At 38.2% G+C, this 17,040-nt stretch overlaps 1 protein-coding gene across 1 annotated transcript in view; it reads left to right on the forward strand.

Moving 5' to 3' along the window:
- nckap1l (NCK associated protein 1 like) overlaps positions 1-17,040 on the forward strand; it is a 29,529-nt gene that overhangs the window by 11,936 nt on the left and 553 nt on the right. Inside the window, exons 13-30 of the mRNA XM_036124595.1 lie at positions 33-165; positions 315-396; positions 1,674-1,732; positions 1,832-1,977; positions 2,059-2,191; positions 2,482-2,601; positions 2,964-3,103; positions 5,157-5,288; positions 6,145-6,363; positions 7,575-7,705; positions 9,601-9,698; positions 11,562-11,655; positions 12,056-12,138; positions 13,845-13,925; positions 14,839-14,932; positions 15,040-15,156; positions 15,769-15,878; positions 16,747-16,836. Coding sequence (XP_035980488.1) covers positions 33-165; positions 315-396; positions 1,674-1,732; positions 1,832-1,977; positions 2,059-2,191; positions 2,482-2,601; positions 2,964-3,103; positions 5,157-5,288; positions 6,145-6,363; positions 7,575-7,705; positions 9,601-9,698; positions 11,562-11,655; positions 12,056-12,138; positions 13,845-13,925; positions 14,839-14,932; positions 15,040-15,156; positions 15,769-15,878; positions 16,747-16,836 — 2,062 coding nt within the window. The remainder of the gene's footprint in view (positions 1-32; positions 166-314; positions 397-1,673; positions 1,733-1,831; positions 1,978-2,058; positions 2,192-2,481; positions 2,602-2,963; positions 3,104-5,156; positions 5,289-6,144; positions 6,364-7,574; positions 7,706-9,600; positions 9,699-11,561; positions 11,656-12,055; positions 12,139-13,844; positions 13,926-14,838; positions 14,933-15,039; positions 15,157-15,768; positions 15,879-16,746; positions 16,837-17,040) is intronic.

Raw genomic sequence — 17,040 nt, forward strand, 5'->3', positions numbered from 1 at the left:
AAGGTTTTTTTTTTTCTGTGTTTTCTTTTCAGTCAGATGGCTGAGCTGCTGTTTCATATGGAGAAGTTAAGGGGACTGATGAGAAAGTACAACCATGTGGTCCAGCGCTACCATGTTCAGTACTTGGCACAGTTTGATGCCTTGCTTCTCAATGACACCATACAGGTACATTACCTTAGCAGCATTTACATGCATACTTTATAAATTCTGAGGTCAAAACAGGGGAAATAAATAAGGATTGGGAATATCCCTGGAGATATATGTTAGATTTATATTAAAAAACAATTAACAATGAGTCATTTCTTCCACTTTAGAACATATATGTTTGTCCAGAGGAGGAGTCCGTTCTGATGAGCTCGTTTGTTTCAACCCTTTCTGCTCTTTCTGTTAAACAAGGTAAGCATTGTAAACATTGTTCAGAAAACAGGTTATTTCCCTATTTATATTGACAAAATGCTATTGTGAACATAGTGGAAAGACTGTTGACTAACATTTCTTTTAAATTTTAATCTGTGGTTCACATGTTTCTAAAAAAAAAAAAAAAAAAACTGAAAACAGTAGCCTCCCAAAATCTCCCCCCTGATGTTTCATATCGTCTTTTATTTTACAATCGCTATAGAAAATATTAAACATGAAGGACTGAAATACTTTATTTTAAAGAGGAGTTCAACTAAACCACAGGCCTGGGCCGTTTTGTTATGTAGTTCAAATTTTTTTTGTTTAGTTTTTTTTTTTTTCACAAATTTTTCAAACACAATGATTTACTAATTAGCATTAAATATTTATATATACTTATGTATGGATATATCTATTTATAGATTTTGGAACAATGTAGATTATTTTTGTCATGGGACCCAACATTCCTGGTGGCACTCTTGATGCTATATTTCCTAAAAGGGGACTTTTAGTGCAAAATGTACTTTTTACATGCATTTGTAGTTATATTTGAGTCTCTACTGCTCCTAGAAACAGCACAAGCGCAAATAAACCCATCCAGCTGTTTTTTTTTTTGGCAAAAAGTAAATGTTTTGTTAATGTCTGGAAAATGAGCCATTTAAAAACCTCCTGATTATTAAAACTCAGACAAGGTCAGATAAGTCAGATTGACCTCCGACAGTGAGTGCGAACGGACAGTCTTGACAGATGTTTGAGTTTCCCACAAATCGTAACGCCTTAATGTTATGCATCCTTATGCCAAAAACTAATAATTACATCCAGAACGGAAGACCTTTTCAAGCACTAACATAATCAAAAAGATTTTTAATATTCAAAGATCTTTATTTTTCAAGAGATAATTTTCACATTACCTCTTGACATGACACGAGCAATATTTTTAGATATTCTTATTCTTATTGAATATATTTTCAATTTCTATGCACGCTTTGATACATATGTTTTCACTCCAAAGAAATTTAGGATCAAACACACAAATGGATTATATGGGAGCAAGAAGTCCTCCATTGAGCTACAAACAAATTCAGTAAAGTGATCCAAGATTGAAACTTTTATTGTTACTTTTCATCACAATTTTATTTATTTATTTATTTTTATTGTGGGATGTTGGAAATATACAAACATTTTTGTTTGCATTTGCAGTTCATACCTAAGCTTTAAAAGTTACCTTAGAAAATCATACTGTAAAACACAATTAATGTGTGTGTTTTTCTCTGCAGTGGAAAACAAAGAGGAGTTTGATCTCAGAGGAATAAGAATGGATTGGCTAAGACTTCAGGTTTCTTCTTTATTGTGTTTTAAATATAAAAAAAAAAAAACTAAAAACTGTTAGACAACGCCATGTTTCTAACAAACAAGGTTTGTGTTTTGACTTTAGGCCTATACGAGTGTAAATAAGGCACCTCTTCCACTCAAAGACTATCCTGACTTGGCTAAAGTGATGAACATGATCCAGTTTCACACCAGGATGGTGGACAATGTGGAAGAAATGCTCTATGAGACATCTGAGCTCTCCATATTCTGGTCAGTCTCTTCTCTGCTCTGATTTTTTCTGCTTTGGATTTCCTGTATCTTCATGGGCTGCTGTTTCTACTTCTTTCCCAGCTTCTACCCTCGTGTCTTTGAGAAGATGTTCACCCAGAGCAGCGAGGAGGTGACCATGAAGCGATACCTCATGTCCTTCCCTTTTGTCTGTTCTCACTTCAGTCAGTGTGGACACCCTCTCTGCCCAGAAGAGGTCAGTATTCTGTCATTGGTTTGAAATACATCAATGACAACAGTTAGGACAATAAATTACACTCCATATGAATGTTAATTAATTACTATCGCTTTGCTAAAAACATTTTAAAACTAAAATACACATATTTGTTGTTACATTTGTTTCTTCTGTCATCTTTTTTGCTTTTTTTTTTGAAGGATATTGGCTTTCTGATGGATTATTAAATAGTGTGCAAAGTATTTATCCTCCTCTGCTCATGCACGGTTGAACTCTGCCTTTATTCACTAATGTTTTGTGTTTATGTGCAGACGGCGATACTGGAAAAGCGAAGTCTGCGCCTGTGTGTGACCTTCTTGGAGCAGATAGCAAAGCAGACGGGCAGTGTTGTGCTGGAGATATGTGCTGAGCAGCGCAATCTCAGTGACCAGGTGGAGCCTATTTCATCTTTCAGAAAAACAAATTATTCAGCACCGCACGTTTCTGCCAAAGTCCGTATCCACACATAATCGAACTAACCGCAGCTCAGCTTCGGTGTGTTTAGCTGGAGGCAGAGAGCAGTCCTGAGAATTTATTAAATTGAGAAGAGTGGATTTTTTACTGTCTGGAGTCTCTGATTCCCTAACATGTTAAGATAGCATATTTTTATATTTATCTCCAGCAAATGTGAATACAAACAAGCTGAATGCTCTTTGGTGCATCAGGTTTAATTCTTCTACTTTATCTTCCCTTTTCTTTCTTCCCCTTTTCCTGGCCTCCCCCCGTCTTTGCCCCAATTAACATCATGGATAAGTTGTTGCCTAAGCACTGTGCTGAATCCATCAGCGCTGCTCGCTACAGAAAGCAGAAGAAACCTATGCCAAAGAAAGGAGAGGTCCAAAAAGAGAAACCAGGCGCTGAGAGCCTGAGAAAAGACCGGACAGTGGCCACCAAGTGAGCTTTTACCATGTTTTCCTTAACAATGATAAGTTTTCACACAGTGACAAATGAGTAGAAAAATGCAGAATTATTAAAACATGATAACTCAGCAAACATTTGAGCAGGTGGATGTTTGATTTAATAGGCATCTTCAATCAAGCATCTATAAGTCAGACCATAAGTCAGACCATAAGTCAGACTGATAAACTGCAATTCTGCCACACATAAAGGGTTTATTGCAGTTTCACACTTTAAAGAAGTTTACTTGTATAACAGAACCACAAGGAGACTTAGACACTGCTCACTTTTAAAGTATAACCACAGTATGTAAACTATTTACACTTACAGATGGGTTAAGCTGACGCCTTGCACACAAGAGACAAAATTATTTGTTGCTTTCAGAAAACAGATTTCTGGATGACAAAAATTTCAAATTATTACTTTTACAAAAGGAGTAAACTGGATACTACTAGCTCATTTACAAATGTCCCAATCAAGGTAAATTTCAGTATTAAATCTTGTTTTCACAAAAGGTGATACTAGGTTTCATGTACTATGTGATTAAAATAACAAGAACAACAGCAATACATTTTATCAAAACTCAGATAAAAATGTAAAATCAGAACACTTAAGTACTAAACACAGGACTTAAAACAACATCTAAAAGCAAGACACTGAAATACATGAGCCTGGACATGAAAAACACAGGATAAGGATAGGACAGGACAAAAATCTCACATTAAAAGCAATTCTAAAGAGATTTGATGTGAGCTGTGATTTGAATTTGGATATGTCTGCACAGTCGTGGTGTGTGTTTGTTGAGAGAGTAGTAATTAAAAACAGACAACAAAGTCTTTATGGATGTTTCTTGGAAAACATCTATCAGCCTCTGAAGATGAATAAAATCAGATATAAAATTGCAGATTATTCAAGAAAAAGAAAACAGAAAATTATTTAAAATTATCAGTGGCATTTTAATTGGGATGTTGGGTAAATCCTTTCTTCTGTGGTCCAGCAATGTTGAAATAAAATTTTAAAAGCAATTTTTGAAGAATCAATGTGGTAATTAGAATATTTCAGTTCAGGTTGCAGCGTAAAAAAAAAATCATTTTTATAATTTAATGATGATTAAATTTGGTCAGAATTTCTTAAACACATCATTAAATAATGCTTTACTAAACTGCCAAATCAGAAGTTGTAAATTAGATTGCAATATTAGAAAACCACAGCATACAGTCACCTTTATTTTACGAGATAGTAGGATCTATCTATTCTATGTTGATAGGATTTGAAAATGAGCATCAGAAAACTAACTCCTTCAAAAACTTTCAAGTGCCCAAATTACCTGCACTTCTGTACTGTGCTATGGGAAATGAGCGGAGTCTCTCTTGTAAAAATTTACCACTGAATGTATTTTTGATAAATATTTATTTTCAAGAAATTGCAAATTTTCTAATAAAAAGCTTTTGATGAGGCTTATGTGCGTTCGACTTGAATCAGGTGTTTTACGGTTTAGTCAGAAAGGATCACCCATTTACCGTAAACTCAGACATTTTAATTTTACCTTTACCTTTTGGTGGTAAAATTAGAATTAGAATTTATCTTCTTCTTAGGACACTGTTTTGCTTTTGATTATTGCTAAAGAAACAAAATTAAAAAGCTCTTACCTAGAAGCTGCTTTTGAGCTTTACTACCCTTCAAGTTGATTTAGACGAAGTTGACGGTTTATTTAAGCCAAGAAAAGTGAGAAACAACACTCATCTGCCTGTTAGATGAAACTGTACTGTAAAATTGTTCTGGCAGTGTAATTTATTTTTTTATGTTTTTTTTTTTTAATTTGATCCCTTTCTGTTTATAGCTGGCCACCTCCTTAGTTATGTCCGGAGAAATGTGATCCTGTCGCTTTTCTCCCCTCTGTGTCAGTTTAAAAACATGCCGTCATTTCTCAGTTCTCTTTATTACCTTATTTGTGTGTGACATGAACGTCTGTACTGAAGTCATAGTTAAAATATTTCTCCTAACCTCCTAGAGAATTGAATCGTCCTCCCTCTGTCTCTCTGTCTTCCAGCGTGGACAAGATGCACATGATGCTGACAGAGCTCTGCTCCTCCTACAGTCTCGGCAACGACTTTATGGTCTTTGAACATGTTGTCGTTCCAGCAGAGTTCCTCGTTTCCCAGCTGGAGATTCGTCTGACGGAGTAAGCTGAGTAAAACCTCTGAGAGGAGGATGATTTAATGAATCCTAAAAATACATCAAAAGTCCCTTAAGTAACATTTTGCAAAGAAGGAACACGTTGTCCGTTGAGTGTTCTGTCACTCCACAAGGTTGCAGTCTTTATTTTGCCAATCTCCCCACACATTAAATTGACCTTCATAATAAACAGAAGCTGTAAAGATGTTAGAAATACAATATCGTGTGGCTCTGAGCAGGATGTGACATGGCAGTCTTAAACTATGAATCATATTTCCCATCATTCTATTCAAACTATCCTCCATTTTTTTATTTTAATGGTTTCTTTCCCTCTCTTTAGTACACCTCCAAATAATCAGTCATCGTGGGGAAATGTCTTCTTCACCATAGTGATGTAGTCTGGCATGATTTCTGATTCCTTCATGCTAAGCTGTGTTGAACACAGTTTAATATCCAGGCAGAGATCCATGATGCCATTCCCTGGCTGTTTATATAAGCTTTGGGTCCCAGGGTGACCTCCTGATGCTCTGGATATGTTCTGTTTTGTCTCTAAGTCATAGTTGATGACTATCTGCCCTGTCACATCAAAATGAGTTCCCTTGAGTAGCAGCATACTTTATAGCTCGAGCCACAGAGACCAGCAATCGGTCTCTGTGGCTCGAGCTATAAATAAAATAAGTGAGAAAAAGTGAAAGAAGTACAGGTCTTGACAAAAAGTAAGTTAATTTCCTCTGAAGCCCTGGAGCCTCAGAGTCATTGACCTGCACTGCCAAGCCACCATGGCTCGTTTAACCACTTTTAAGATCCCATCTGAGAACCGTCAGCCCACTGACAAGTGACACCGTTTAAACATGTTTCACCAGAATCATCATCAAGATGACCAATTACAACCAGACCACCCAGGAGATAACACGTCCCTCTGACCTGCTGGCAGGGATAAGGTCCTACACGGCCAGCATGCACTGCCTCTCCAGCTACATCAACGTGGACGTCACTCGGCTGGTGAAGAGCGTGCTGCTGCAGCAGACACAGCCGCTGGACTCCCACGGAGGGGCGACGCTCACACACTACTACACAACCTGGTGGGTGTGGGAATACAGCGCCTTGCAACAGTATTCATACCCCTTGTGCTTCTTTTTCCTCTCCCTCAGAGGCTTGATTACAGTTTTTTGGGGGATTTTATTTGATTGATCAACACAAAGATGAGCAAAGCAAAGGGATATATGCTTCACAACACTTTTTTTTCGCAAAGAGAAAACTGAAACATGTGGCCCCCTGTTACTCAGATTCAGCTAGATAAAATCCAGTGCAAGAAATACGCTTAAGAAGTCCCCTGATTGATAGTTGGCTGCGGTCTAATTCAATTCCAGTCAAAAAAAAATATCAGTCCTGTCACGGTCTGAAAGATTAGTTAGACATCATCAGTGAAGAAACGGCAACATGAACACCAAGGGACCAAGGTTGTAAAACAATATCGCCAAGCTTTCTCAAAGAGTAGAATTCAGTTCATCATTGAAAACTGAAAGAAATTATGGCGAAAAGACAGCAAACCTACTGAGACGTAGACTGAGAGAAGCTGCCAAGAGGCCCTACATGACTCTGGAGGAGCTGCGAAGATCCATAGCTCAGTTGGTAGAATATTTTAACAGGAAGACCTTTAGTTGTGCACTCCTTCACGGAGGACCAAATGCCACTGTCACTGTTAAATATCGTAGAGGCACCAATATGCTGTGGAGATGCATTTCTTCAGCAAGGACAATAAAACTGATCACAGCTGACAGGAAGCTGTATGCAGCTAATCCAATCCTGGGAAAACTTTGGTTCACCCTCAAGATGGGCAAGGGTCCTAAACATGCAGCTAGAACTTTAAAAGAACGGTTTGTTTTAAAGCAAGTGTTGGACTGGCCCAATGAAAAATACCTGAATACGACTGAGATGCTGTGCCAAGTCTTAACAATTTCTGCTCAAAGATGCTCTCATTCCAATCTGGCATCTATCTGGTCTATGACATAAAATCCCTTCAAAGCAAATGGAAGTTAGAGGCTCTATCATCACAAAATGAGAAAACATTCACAGGAGTTGAATACTTTGCAAGGCACAGCAAGTGTAGTTCATACACATGGATTCAAATATACAGTGGATGAAGTGTAACCATCAAGATTTCTCTTTATTGTTTCCTGCCCTTCTGAGTCATGCAGGGAATTTATTTTTAATTATTCTCTTTATTGTGACTCATCCTGTGAAGATCAATGGTCATTATCTACTTTCTTATGTTTTGTTTTCTGCACCTCAGGTATCTGGAGGCTCTTTTACGTCAAGCAAGCAGTTCCCTGATTGTCCACTGTCCTACGATGCAGTGCTTTGTCAGCCAGAGTCCTGAAAACGAACTAAGCTTCAGAGCAGAGGAATTCTCAGATGTATTAGGTCAGTCCCAAATCTCGAATGACTTACAAACATGAAACTGGCATATGAATCTTACTGGCAGTAAAAGCTAAGACGTTTTTTTCTGGCAACATGTCCGTATTCCCAATATGCAATAACTGTTATTATTTCATGTGTCTTTCTTGTTAGGTTTAATGCCCAGGGAAACCTTCTACAGCATACTTCCAATAAAGCTTTTACATAAAACTAATATTTGAGCCATAAATAAATGCAGAGATAAAACTAAAGATAAACTTAATTGCTAGGTTAGAGAACATAATTCCTGTGGCAGTTTTTGCATGAATAAAATACTACTCTGGGAACTCCGTTTCTTCTGTATCTCCTGCCAAACGTAATCCTTACACAAGCAAAGTAATTTCCTAGACAAGCACCAAAACAGTTTATTTTCGGTACGAAAGTGTTTAGAAACAATTAGAACTAAAATAAAAATGTTAAACTATTCAAATAATACATTTATCATTTAACTCAAATTTGTTTGGCAATCCTTTCAACCCAATCAGGCAACCGCTGCTAATTTTAAGTAGAAAGAATATGTTTTCTTTGGGGTGTGTGTAACGATAGGGCATAAAAGATGGCTCTAGTCCTTGGCCCAAATCCTACAGTACCTGCATAGTACTATGATTACATATTCTGCAAATATGATATTACTTTCACAAAAGAGGCTGCAAAAATTATATATATATATATATATATATATATATATATATATATATATATATATATATATTTTTTTTTTTTTTTTACCTTATTACAGTAAACACTTTTCTTTAATTCTAAGATACAATCAATACCAGAGCTCATGCTAAAAGGATTTGAAATAGTGATTTACTCTTCCTTGACTTTAATGTTTCTTTTTGCTTTCGAATGCCATAGTTCATTAACATTTTTCTCTCTGTTGTACGTGAAATTTATAAATGAAAGGCAAGTAAATCAAGCATATTTTGCAGGATTGTGTTTAGAGAATGCACTTTTATAAATACTTCATTCAATACAGCTGTTGGAATATGAAGAAATAAGTGCAGAAGAGACCTTTGTCTTACATTTAAAAATGTTCCTACTTTAAATAATAATTTAATTAGGACAGAAAAAAATTTCTGTTCTCATGAGCCCACAGGGTCCAGAAATGACTCACTGTCGGAAAACAGCAGAACTTGCAGATCTCGGTCAATAGTGTGCTTGCAAAGTGAGCTTTACTGCTCAAGAGGATGTGGAGTTTGCAGTTGTGTTGTTGTGTTGTTGTGCATTGTGCATTGTGCTCTCTCTCTCACCACTTGTCACTTTATCCTGACATTGCCTGGTTCACATAAATGTCAGCATTGCCTATTGTTTATCCAACTCTTCTGTCCCTTCCATATAACTATAATAGCATCATTCGTGTCTCTCCTCCCCACCGCTTCTCATTCCACCTCCACATTACCTCAGAGCAGTGGTTGAGCTCCTTGTGAAGGCTGTTTTCTCTCTACTACACACTTTCATGTTTATGCCGGCGAGCGTGAACATTGCGCAAGCATCACAAGGACACCTCTGTACTTCAGTTAACGCCTCCATACATTGTCATCCCTGCTGTCTAAATTTATTCTTCCTCTCTGCCTAGTCCATTACCTACCTCCAATTTAAACCATTATATTTATTCACATGTCGAGCTGGGTGAAAACTCTTACAACTACAATTTTCTCAGTTCATTGATTCAGCTGCTCTTGATCAAATTTACTGTTTGCAAGCTGAGACTGGGAGTCATGCTTCGTATTGAATTCATGTGAAAACACCGCGTTAGGAAACAGTATCGCTTTACTGGAGCTGCGCTGCTCTAAATTCACCATTGTTGCACCATCTCTGAGCGCTGTGCAAATGTTAACTTAATCAAATGTTTTCTACAGAGCTACAGGCCCTGGCAGAACTGATCGGTCCATATGGCTTGAAGTTTCTGGGGGAGAACCTGATGTGGCACATAACATCTCAAGTCAGCGAGCTGAAGGTACAGTGTGATGTGGAATAAAGACAGTCAAACCAAGAACCTTTAGCTCTTCCGTTCCCATTAAAACTGAGCAAATGAACCTACAGTAACAGACATGAAAGACGTTGACATCTAACGAATTCTGTTTTTCTCATCTTTGATGCAGTGCAAAGGATTTACCGTATTTTTCGGACCATAAGGCGCACCAGATTATAAGGCACACTAAATATTAAAATATCCGCGTACACAGCTCTCTCTTGAGAGGGAGAGCTATCCGTCTCTGTTGGGAGGACGGATTGTTGGACTACACTGCTCTGTTTCTAACATAAAGCCAAAATAAACGTAACTTTTATATTGAATTAACTTACTAAGTTTATTGTTGCTAGCACGTACTTGGGGTGCGGGCTGCCTAAATGCTCCCACATACTCGAGCGTACTGTGTGCATACTGTGAGCTTGGTGGACTTTGTGCTGACTCTCTGCGGACGTTTTACCCTTAATAGTCGAGCGTACTGTTGCCTACATTTCTTGTGGCAAATTCCTACAATTCCCACACTTTCTGCCAGTTGGACGAAGTGTCGGAACGGATGTAAAATGTGTGATTAGCTAGCTGAGCACCTAGAGCCGTTTCCTTTCCAGCAGGCTCCCACCGCACACCTGTCAGTGAGAACAGAGAGGGACTATGATGCTGTGAGTCCTTGTGACCGCCTGCTTGGAGAAAGCTTTACATGAATGCATTTCTAGTTTCGACATTACAGTCAGGCAGTCTTGTAGACAGCTAAGGGGTCCGATCAGGTAGGGACACAGTGTACCGTAATAATGCTCCAAATATCCATTGTGCGGAACGGTGTACTTACACATTTTAACAGATTTTTGAGTGCATTCTACCACATAAAATCGGTCAGTAAGCACAACTTTAATCATATATAAGGCGGACCAAATTATAAGGCGCACTATCAATTTTTGTGAAGATTTAAGGATTTTAAGTGTGCCTTATAGTCCAAAAAATACGCCGTAAAAATTTACTTCTGGAAATCTGTAAAATATCTTTTGATTTGTTTTATTCCCAAATAATGATAGCAATGTTGTAAAATTAGTGCAATTATTTTCTTTGTATTTGTCACAATGTCGGTGCCATTTCATAATTTATTTTTTTCGTCTTCAAAGCTAAGAGTTAATAACTATTTGCTAATCCTTTTGCAATATAGTCAATACATCCATTCATGTATCCACTTATTTAAAAGACCATCATACAATAAAGCAGTCAATCTGCTCTTTTTGTACCCAGTGCTACGGTTACTTAAAGCATCTGAGCTCCATTAATCATGGCTTTTTTTCTCCTTCTTTTCTGCACACGCACTTAAATCGGTTGATCAAACTTACTTTGATCAGCTGCTCTGAAACGGAAAACTCTCATCATGCCCCATTTCAGAGGTAATCAGCTTAACTTTTAGTATTGCGCTCAGACTTTGTTAAACCTGTTTTTTTCACCCAAGTCTACCAAAAATCTGACTTATATGGACAAATATGTGCTTTAGGACTTGAGATCAGAGAAAATAAGTAGCTCCCTCATGACAATCTGAGGGGGAGTAAATTGAACTTCACTCAGTGGAAAACTGTGCATTTAGAATGATTTTTATCTTAATTAAATGCTTAACCTGTTTGAGCTTGCAGTTGTTTTGCAAAATAATTTATTTCTTCTTTCATGAAGCCAGTTAACACTGCTGTGCTGTGTAGAACTCACCATGTCGCACTTGTGGCTGAAGCGAGGTTTAGCAGGGGGTACTGTCAAAGAGATCAGTCACGGCTATGACTTTTATAGCTTTTTATAACTCAAACCTAAAGGTGGTTTCATCTCTTATTTCCCTTTATTCTTTTCTGTCAGAAAATGGTGATTGAGAACATGGACATCCTGGTACAGATGAAAAACAACTTTGACAAGCCTGAGGAAATGGTCAATCTAAAAAAGAGGCTGACAGGTGAGAAGTGGTGATAGAGGGGGGTGAGAGATAGAGCTGTGAAGATTGAGCTGAGGGATTGAAAAAAAATAACAGAGAGGGACACCAGGAGGTTAGCTGCAAAGCACAAAGTATAAGAAGAAAAGAACTGAAAGATTGGAAGTATAAGACTCACTTTTAATGTGTGCTAAACTCTCTTTTGACAATGAATTTAATGGTCCTACGCTCATGCGCTACACTTTCAAGCTTTGCTTCAACTGATCCTGTAAAATATTCTCACTTTCAGTATTGATCGAAGCTGATAAGTGACACCGGCTAGTTTCACATTCAGCCACACTGCAGCACTTCAGAGCAAGAGCCTGACTAAATGTGGCTGTCAGCTCCTTTCAGGCATACTGATCACTTTTCTGTGATCTTCCAGGTGGAGAGAATGTCCTGAAACGGATGACCATCATCGGCGTGATCCTGTCATTCAGATCCATGGCCATGGACTGTCTGAAAGATGTAATGCTTTGCACATCTCACAAAATTTAAGATCAAATTGTACATATTCTGAATATGATGATGAGTGCAAAAATGTTTAAACATATATATTCAGACTTATAAAAATCAGCTTCAAGAAGTAAAGCCAAGGAGTACCATTAATCATGCGAACATCCCATGGGAAATTTAATCTATAAATATCAAAATGAAATGTATTCACATTTTTAACCAACATTGTCTTATCATTAGTTTTTATCTTTTTTACCTTTTTTTTTTTTGAACAAGGAAATGTCTTAAAGCAAGTCATGAAACAGACTTTGTGGGTAGGTTGTCATAGTTACTTCAGACCAAGAAAGTTTCCAGAGCAAACCTTTCATTTCTCAGGCCTTTCTGTGTGCATCTTCTCCTCTTACTCTCAGTACATCTGGTCTCTTTGGGAACATCAACTTAAACTATCATTACTGTATATGAGAAGAAGAAGGAATAAATAACGTTATTTAAATAAATAATGTTAACTACAGGATGGTGATAATGAAAACTGCTTGTTCCATTCTTGGCACGTCCTGTGAAGGTCCTCCACTGTGCCATGGTATCTTCATTTGTAGAAAATGGCTCTGATTAAAGGAGTACAAAAGCCTTAAAAAAAATTATCTTTTTAACCCTCCCCACACTAAAAGATTTCAAAGTGTGATGAATGGTATGGAACAGAACCCGGTATTCAGCCAAAACACGGTGGTTTCTTTAACTGGGTTTATTGAAGGGCAGGCGAACAGAACAGGATCCAAAAACAAGGGTAAGGCAGACATCCAGACACACTTGACGGGAACAGGCGAACAGACTGGGCAGAACAAACAGAACAGGTTATCCAAAACAGAAACAAGGTACCAAAATCAGAGCGTGAAAACGTGGAGGAACGGGAGCCTAAGCATAAGCATGTGAGTGTGACGAACCGACAAATAACTGAGGACGGGAGTGAGGCTTAAATAAACAGACAAACAGGTGAGCGGAGTGAACTAATTAACCATAGGCAGGTGGAAGCGATAATGACGCTGACAGAAGAATAAACCTAAGACTGAGGATAACACAAAGCACAGAGCAAAAATAAGAACTAATACAAAGACTGGATAACTTAAAACAACACACAGACTAAACCGGCACCTAAAACAAGACAGAACCTACAATAGAAATAAACCCAGAGGCAGGAGAGAACTAACTTAGCCAAACAATAAACCTAAACCAAAACAGAACATTACACAAAAACTGTGTTTGTCGTCAGTTCTTGAATTTATTTTGAATAGGGCATGGTGTGTTACTTTGTTTATATCTTAATTCCTTACGTCATGTTGCCAGGCACGGTAGATTTAAGTAATTTTATGACTTTACAGCTCATTATAAAAATCCTTTATCAGTTAGTTTGTATAGTTTTTTTCCCAAAATCCATGAAGTTATCATATGTTAACAGCTTTTTGTATTTTCTCTGCGCATTTTTGTCTGGCAATATTTGTTTAATGATCTGAAAAATGTCACACAAAAAAAGCAAAAACTGAAGACATCTCTAAACTTTAGATTTTCTTTTATGGAGGAATTAGTCTCAGAAACCCAATATGTAGATTTGTCATACTTGTGGAACACCTATTTTTACATGTGTTCATTTAGGTATTCATCTTCTTGATTATACAACTATGAACAATACTTACTTGTGACCATATTGTGATGCTGTAATCTAGATCCTGCGAAAACATTGTCCATTCCTGATGGCACCCATCGAATGTCTGAAGGACTTCATCTCCCCCGAAACTGACATCAAGGTAAAAACAGCTGTTATCGAGTTGTCCTGATTTTAAAAAAGGTATTCATAAGTTGAGAAACATAGGAAAGAATACCATTTTACTTAATTTTAATGTAAGGTTATTAAAAGTATTTCAAACGCTTGTTTTTTTAAGTTGCTGCCTTAGATCCATGAGCGAAGCGAAATGACATGTCGTGGAAATTAGCGTTGGTCTGATGCAAAATACTTTCAAACAATGGATGATATTTATAAGATAATCTGATCTTGGTAGCCTGAGAGGAATCAGATGTATCGGCTCCTCTGTACCCACCAAACTTAATTCCTGATCTCCCTCTGGGGCAAACGTCGTGACGGTGACTCATGAACTCTCCCGCCCCTTACTTACGTCTGGCTTCTGAGTAAGGCATGACAGCCGTGCCACAGCCTGGGCCAGGATAACCCCAAAGACGTCAGCAGCCCTCTCATGCCTCCGTGAGAGAGAGTCTGCAGCTCTGCACTCTGAACCACATCAGTGGAAACATTCTGCCTAGACAGGCCGACCTCACATGCAACCAGAAACAGGCCAACAAGTCACATGTCAAGATAAAAAGACACCTTCCATCTATTTAGTGTCAGTTTGTAGACCAAATGGTGAAATGGTGTGCTCACTTTTCTGTCACAAAAAAAAAAGAAAAAGAAAATGTGCAAATTCCCATCCCCTGGCTGTTAATCAGAATCAGAATTAACTTTATTCACAAAGTTTGGGGATACAAACAAGGAATTTGACTTTGGTTTCCAACAAGATACGCTTTGGCACTATGGCATTCAAACCGTAAACACTTGGAGTTTCAGTGAACCAGTGCTGCTAGCAAGAGAAATAAAAGGAAACTGTTCTGCCTGTGACAGGTTAAATGAACTTCCTGTGAATTTTTTTTTCTTTCTTTCTCCTGCAGATGACTATGAGTGTTTTTGAGCTGGCTTCTGCAGCAGGACTGAAATGTGATATAGACCCTGCTCTTGTTGCGGCTATCAGCAACATGCAAACAGGTAAAATGTCACTTCTCGTTTTTAACACAACACGCCAAGGTACAAATCATTAATTATAACACGGACTAATTGTACTTTTACAATTATATCCTGTCCAAATGTTGCAGATAACAGTTCGGTGGAAGAAGAGTTCAAGCTCTCTCGTTTGTTACTGGTCTACGTCGCAGTGTCACTGCCGACCCTCGCGCTGGACCCCAACTCCCTGTACAGCCGAGAACACGGAGGTGCACAATCACTTGCTCAATTCAGCTGCTACATACTTTGCTTGACAGTAATTACTCTCCAGACAGACAAGTAAACACTAATCAGTTGTTCCTCGAGCAATTATTCACCAGCTGCTGATAGTGTATATAATGGGTGCTCCACCCTGAAAGGCTAGCATCATACTTTCCAGTCTGACACGGTCCGGAGCAAAGCCTGTACGTTAATAAGAAACAGATTTTGTTGAGAGGCTTTCGTTTACAGATAACTCGGGTTGACGTGCATCGATGCAGTTACTCCTGGCATGCAGCCCTGCTGACACTAACTACTTGGCTTTGAGCCTAGACTGAAACATTAAGAGCAGCAAATTGCCAAGATTTCTATCACGGCATACAGTGGCATTAGTCTCTGATTATTTTCTTTGTCCTTCCTTTCCATTGACATAACTGAAATAAATTAACCCTGTGATCCTGTGGAAATATGCCCAGCAGCAAGCTTCCTATTAAGAGTTACAGTTCATTAAGTAGATTTGTCCAATCACCCCAGCCACACACACACAAAAAAAAGAAAAAAATCCCATCACCAAGGCTTAAGTAGCAGACATGCTTTTACCCGGTCATTTTTTTTCTTCTTAGGTCACAACAACAACATCCACTGTTTAGCTGCAGCGATCAATCAGCTGGCTGCTGCCATGTTCACCGTCCAGAACAAAAACATCGAGCAGCAGCTCAAAGAGTTCCTCCTGGTAAGCAGCAAACATTTTATTCTTTTGATATCCATGGGATAGCAACAAGGTGCCCACATTCAACTTTTAGGGTACTTCTGGGTTTCATACCCGGGTACATCATGAAGTGCTTAGCAGATACCTATCGGGTACTTATGGACTCCTTATAGGGCTCCCAGAGTGTGATCTTTGGTCAACCTAAAAGGTGCTTAGAAGACACACAGGGGATGCTTGCAGGAGAAATTGCAAGGTTACCTCTGCGTTACCTACAGTGATATTTGAAGTTAAGGTTCCTCTATCGAACCTACAGGGTGCTTACAGGTAATCTCTGCGCTATCTACGATGTATTTACAGGCTAACTGTAGGTTACTTACATTGTACATGTGAGTTATCCGTAGGGGTTCTTGCACTGTCAATATAGGGAACTTCCAGGAGAACTCACAGGGCATACAGTATGGGTCACTTACAGTGGTTCTCATGCCAGGCTACTTACAAGCTTTCCATTTTTTATCAGAATACACAACACAGTTTGGAGCTAAGGCCTCTAAAACATATCCCGATGAAAAATATTTGAGAAAAAAAAAACACCAAATTAAACACTACTTGTCTTCAACGTCTGGGCATTGCTTAACTGAAAGACACCAAGCACTGAAGACTTGAGGGCACACAGATTCAGAGGTTCTGTGGATACACTGAATTTGAATAAAGCCTCAACTTATTCAATGATGCAAAGGAAAAATGGGTTCTTTTATAAACTGCCCTGAAAATACTTAAGATAAAAAGAAGCTTTCTCAAGATAATGTTTTGACCCAGTTCAGACGATGACTAGTACTACAAAGTCGTTCTCGTTGCCTTATGCGTCTCTTTTTGCCCCCTTGTCTTCTCACAGCTGGCTTCCTCCACTTTGCTTCAGCTGGGACAAAACTTTGAACGGGTGGAAGTCAAAAACCGAGAGTCCATCTACCTGCTCCTGCACATGGTATGCCATCTCAAAATCATCTGTAATCGGTTCTAGAAAATGTGATTTTATTAAAGCCATTTTATTTTATTCCCTTTAATCCAGTTAGTATTTTCAAATTTTACACTTTTTTTACACTTTTCTGAATTTTAATTTTAATAACATTCCAAAAATGTATGTTGCATACAAAAAATATCAAAATGAAAATGAGTTGACCAATTTTGG

Source organism: Fundulus heteroclitus, chromosome 20 (assembly GCF_011125445.2).
Source record: "Fundulus heteroclitus isolate FHET01 chromosome 20, MU-UCD_Fhet_4.1, whole genome shotgun sequence".
Taxonomy (NCBI): Eukaryota; Metazoa; Chordata; class Actinopteri; order Cyprinodontiformes; family Fundulidae; genus Fundulus; species Fundulus heteroclitus.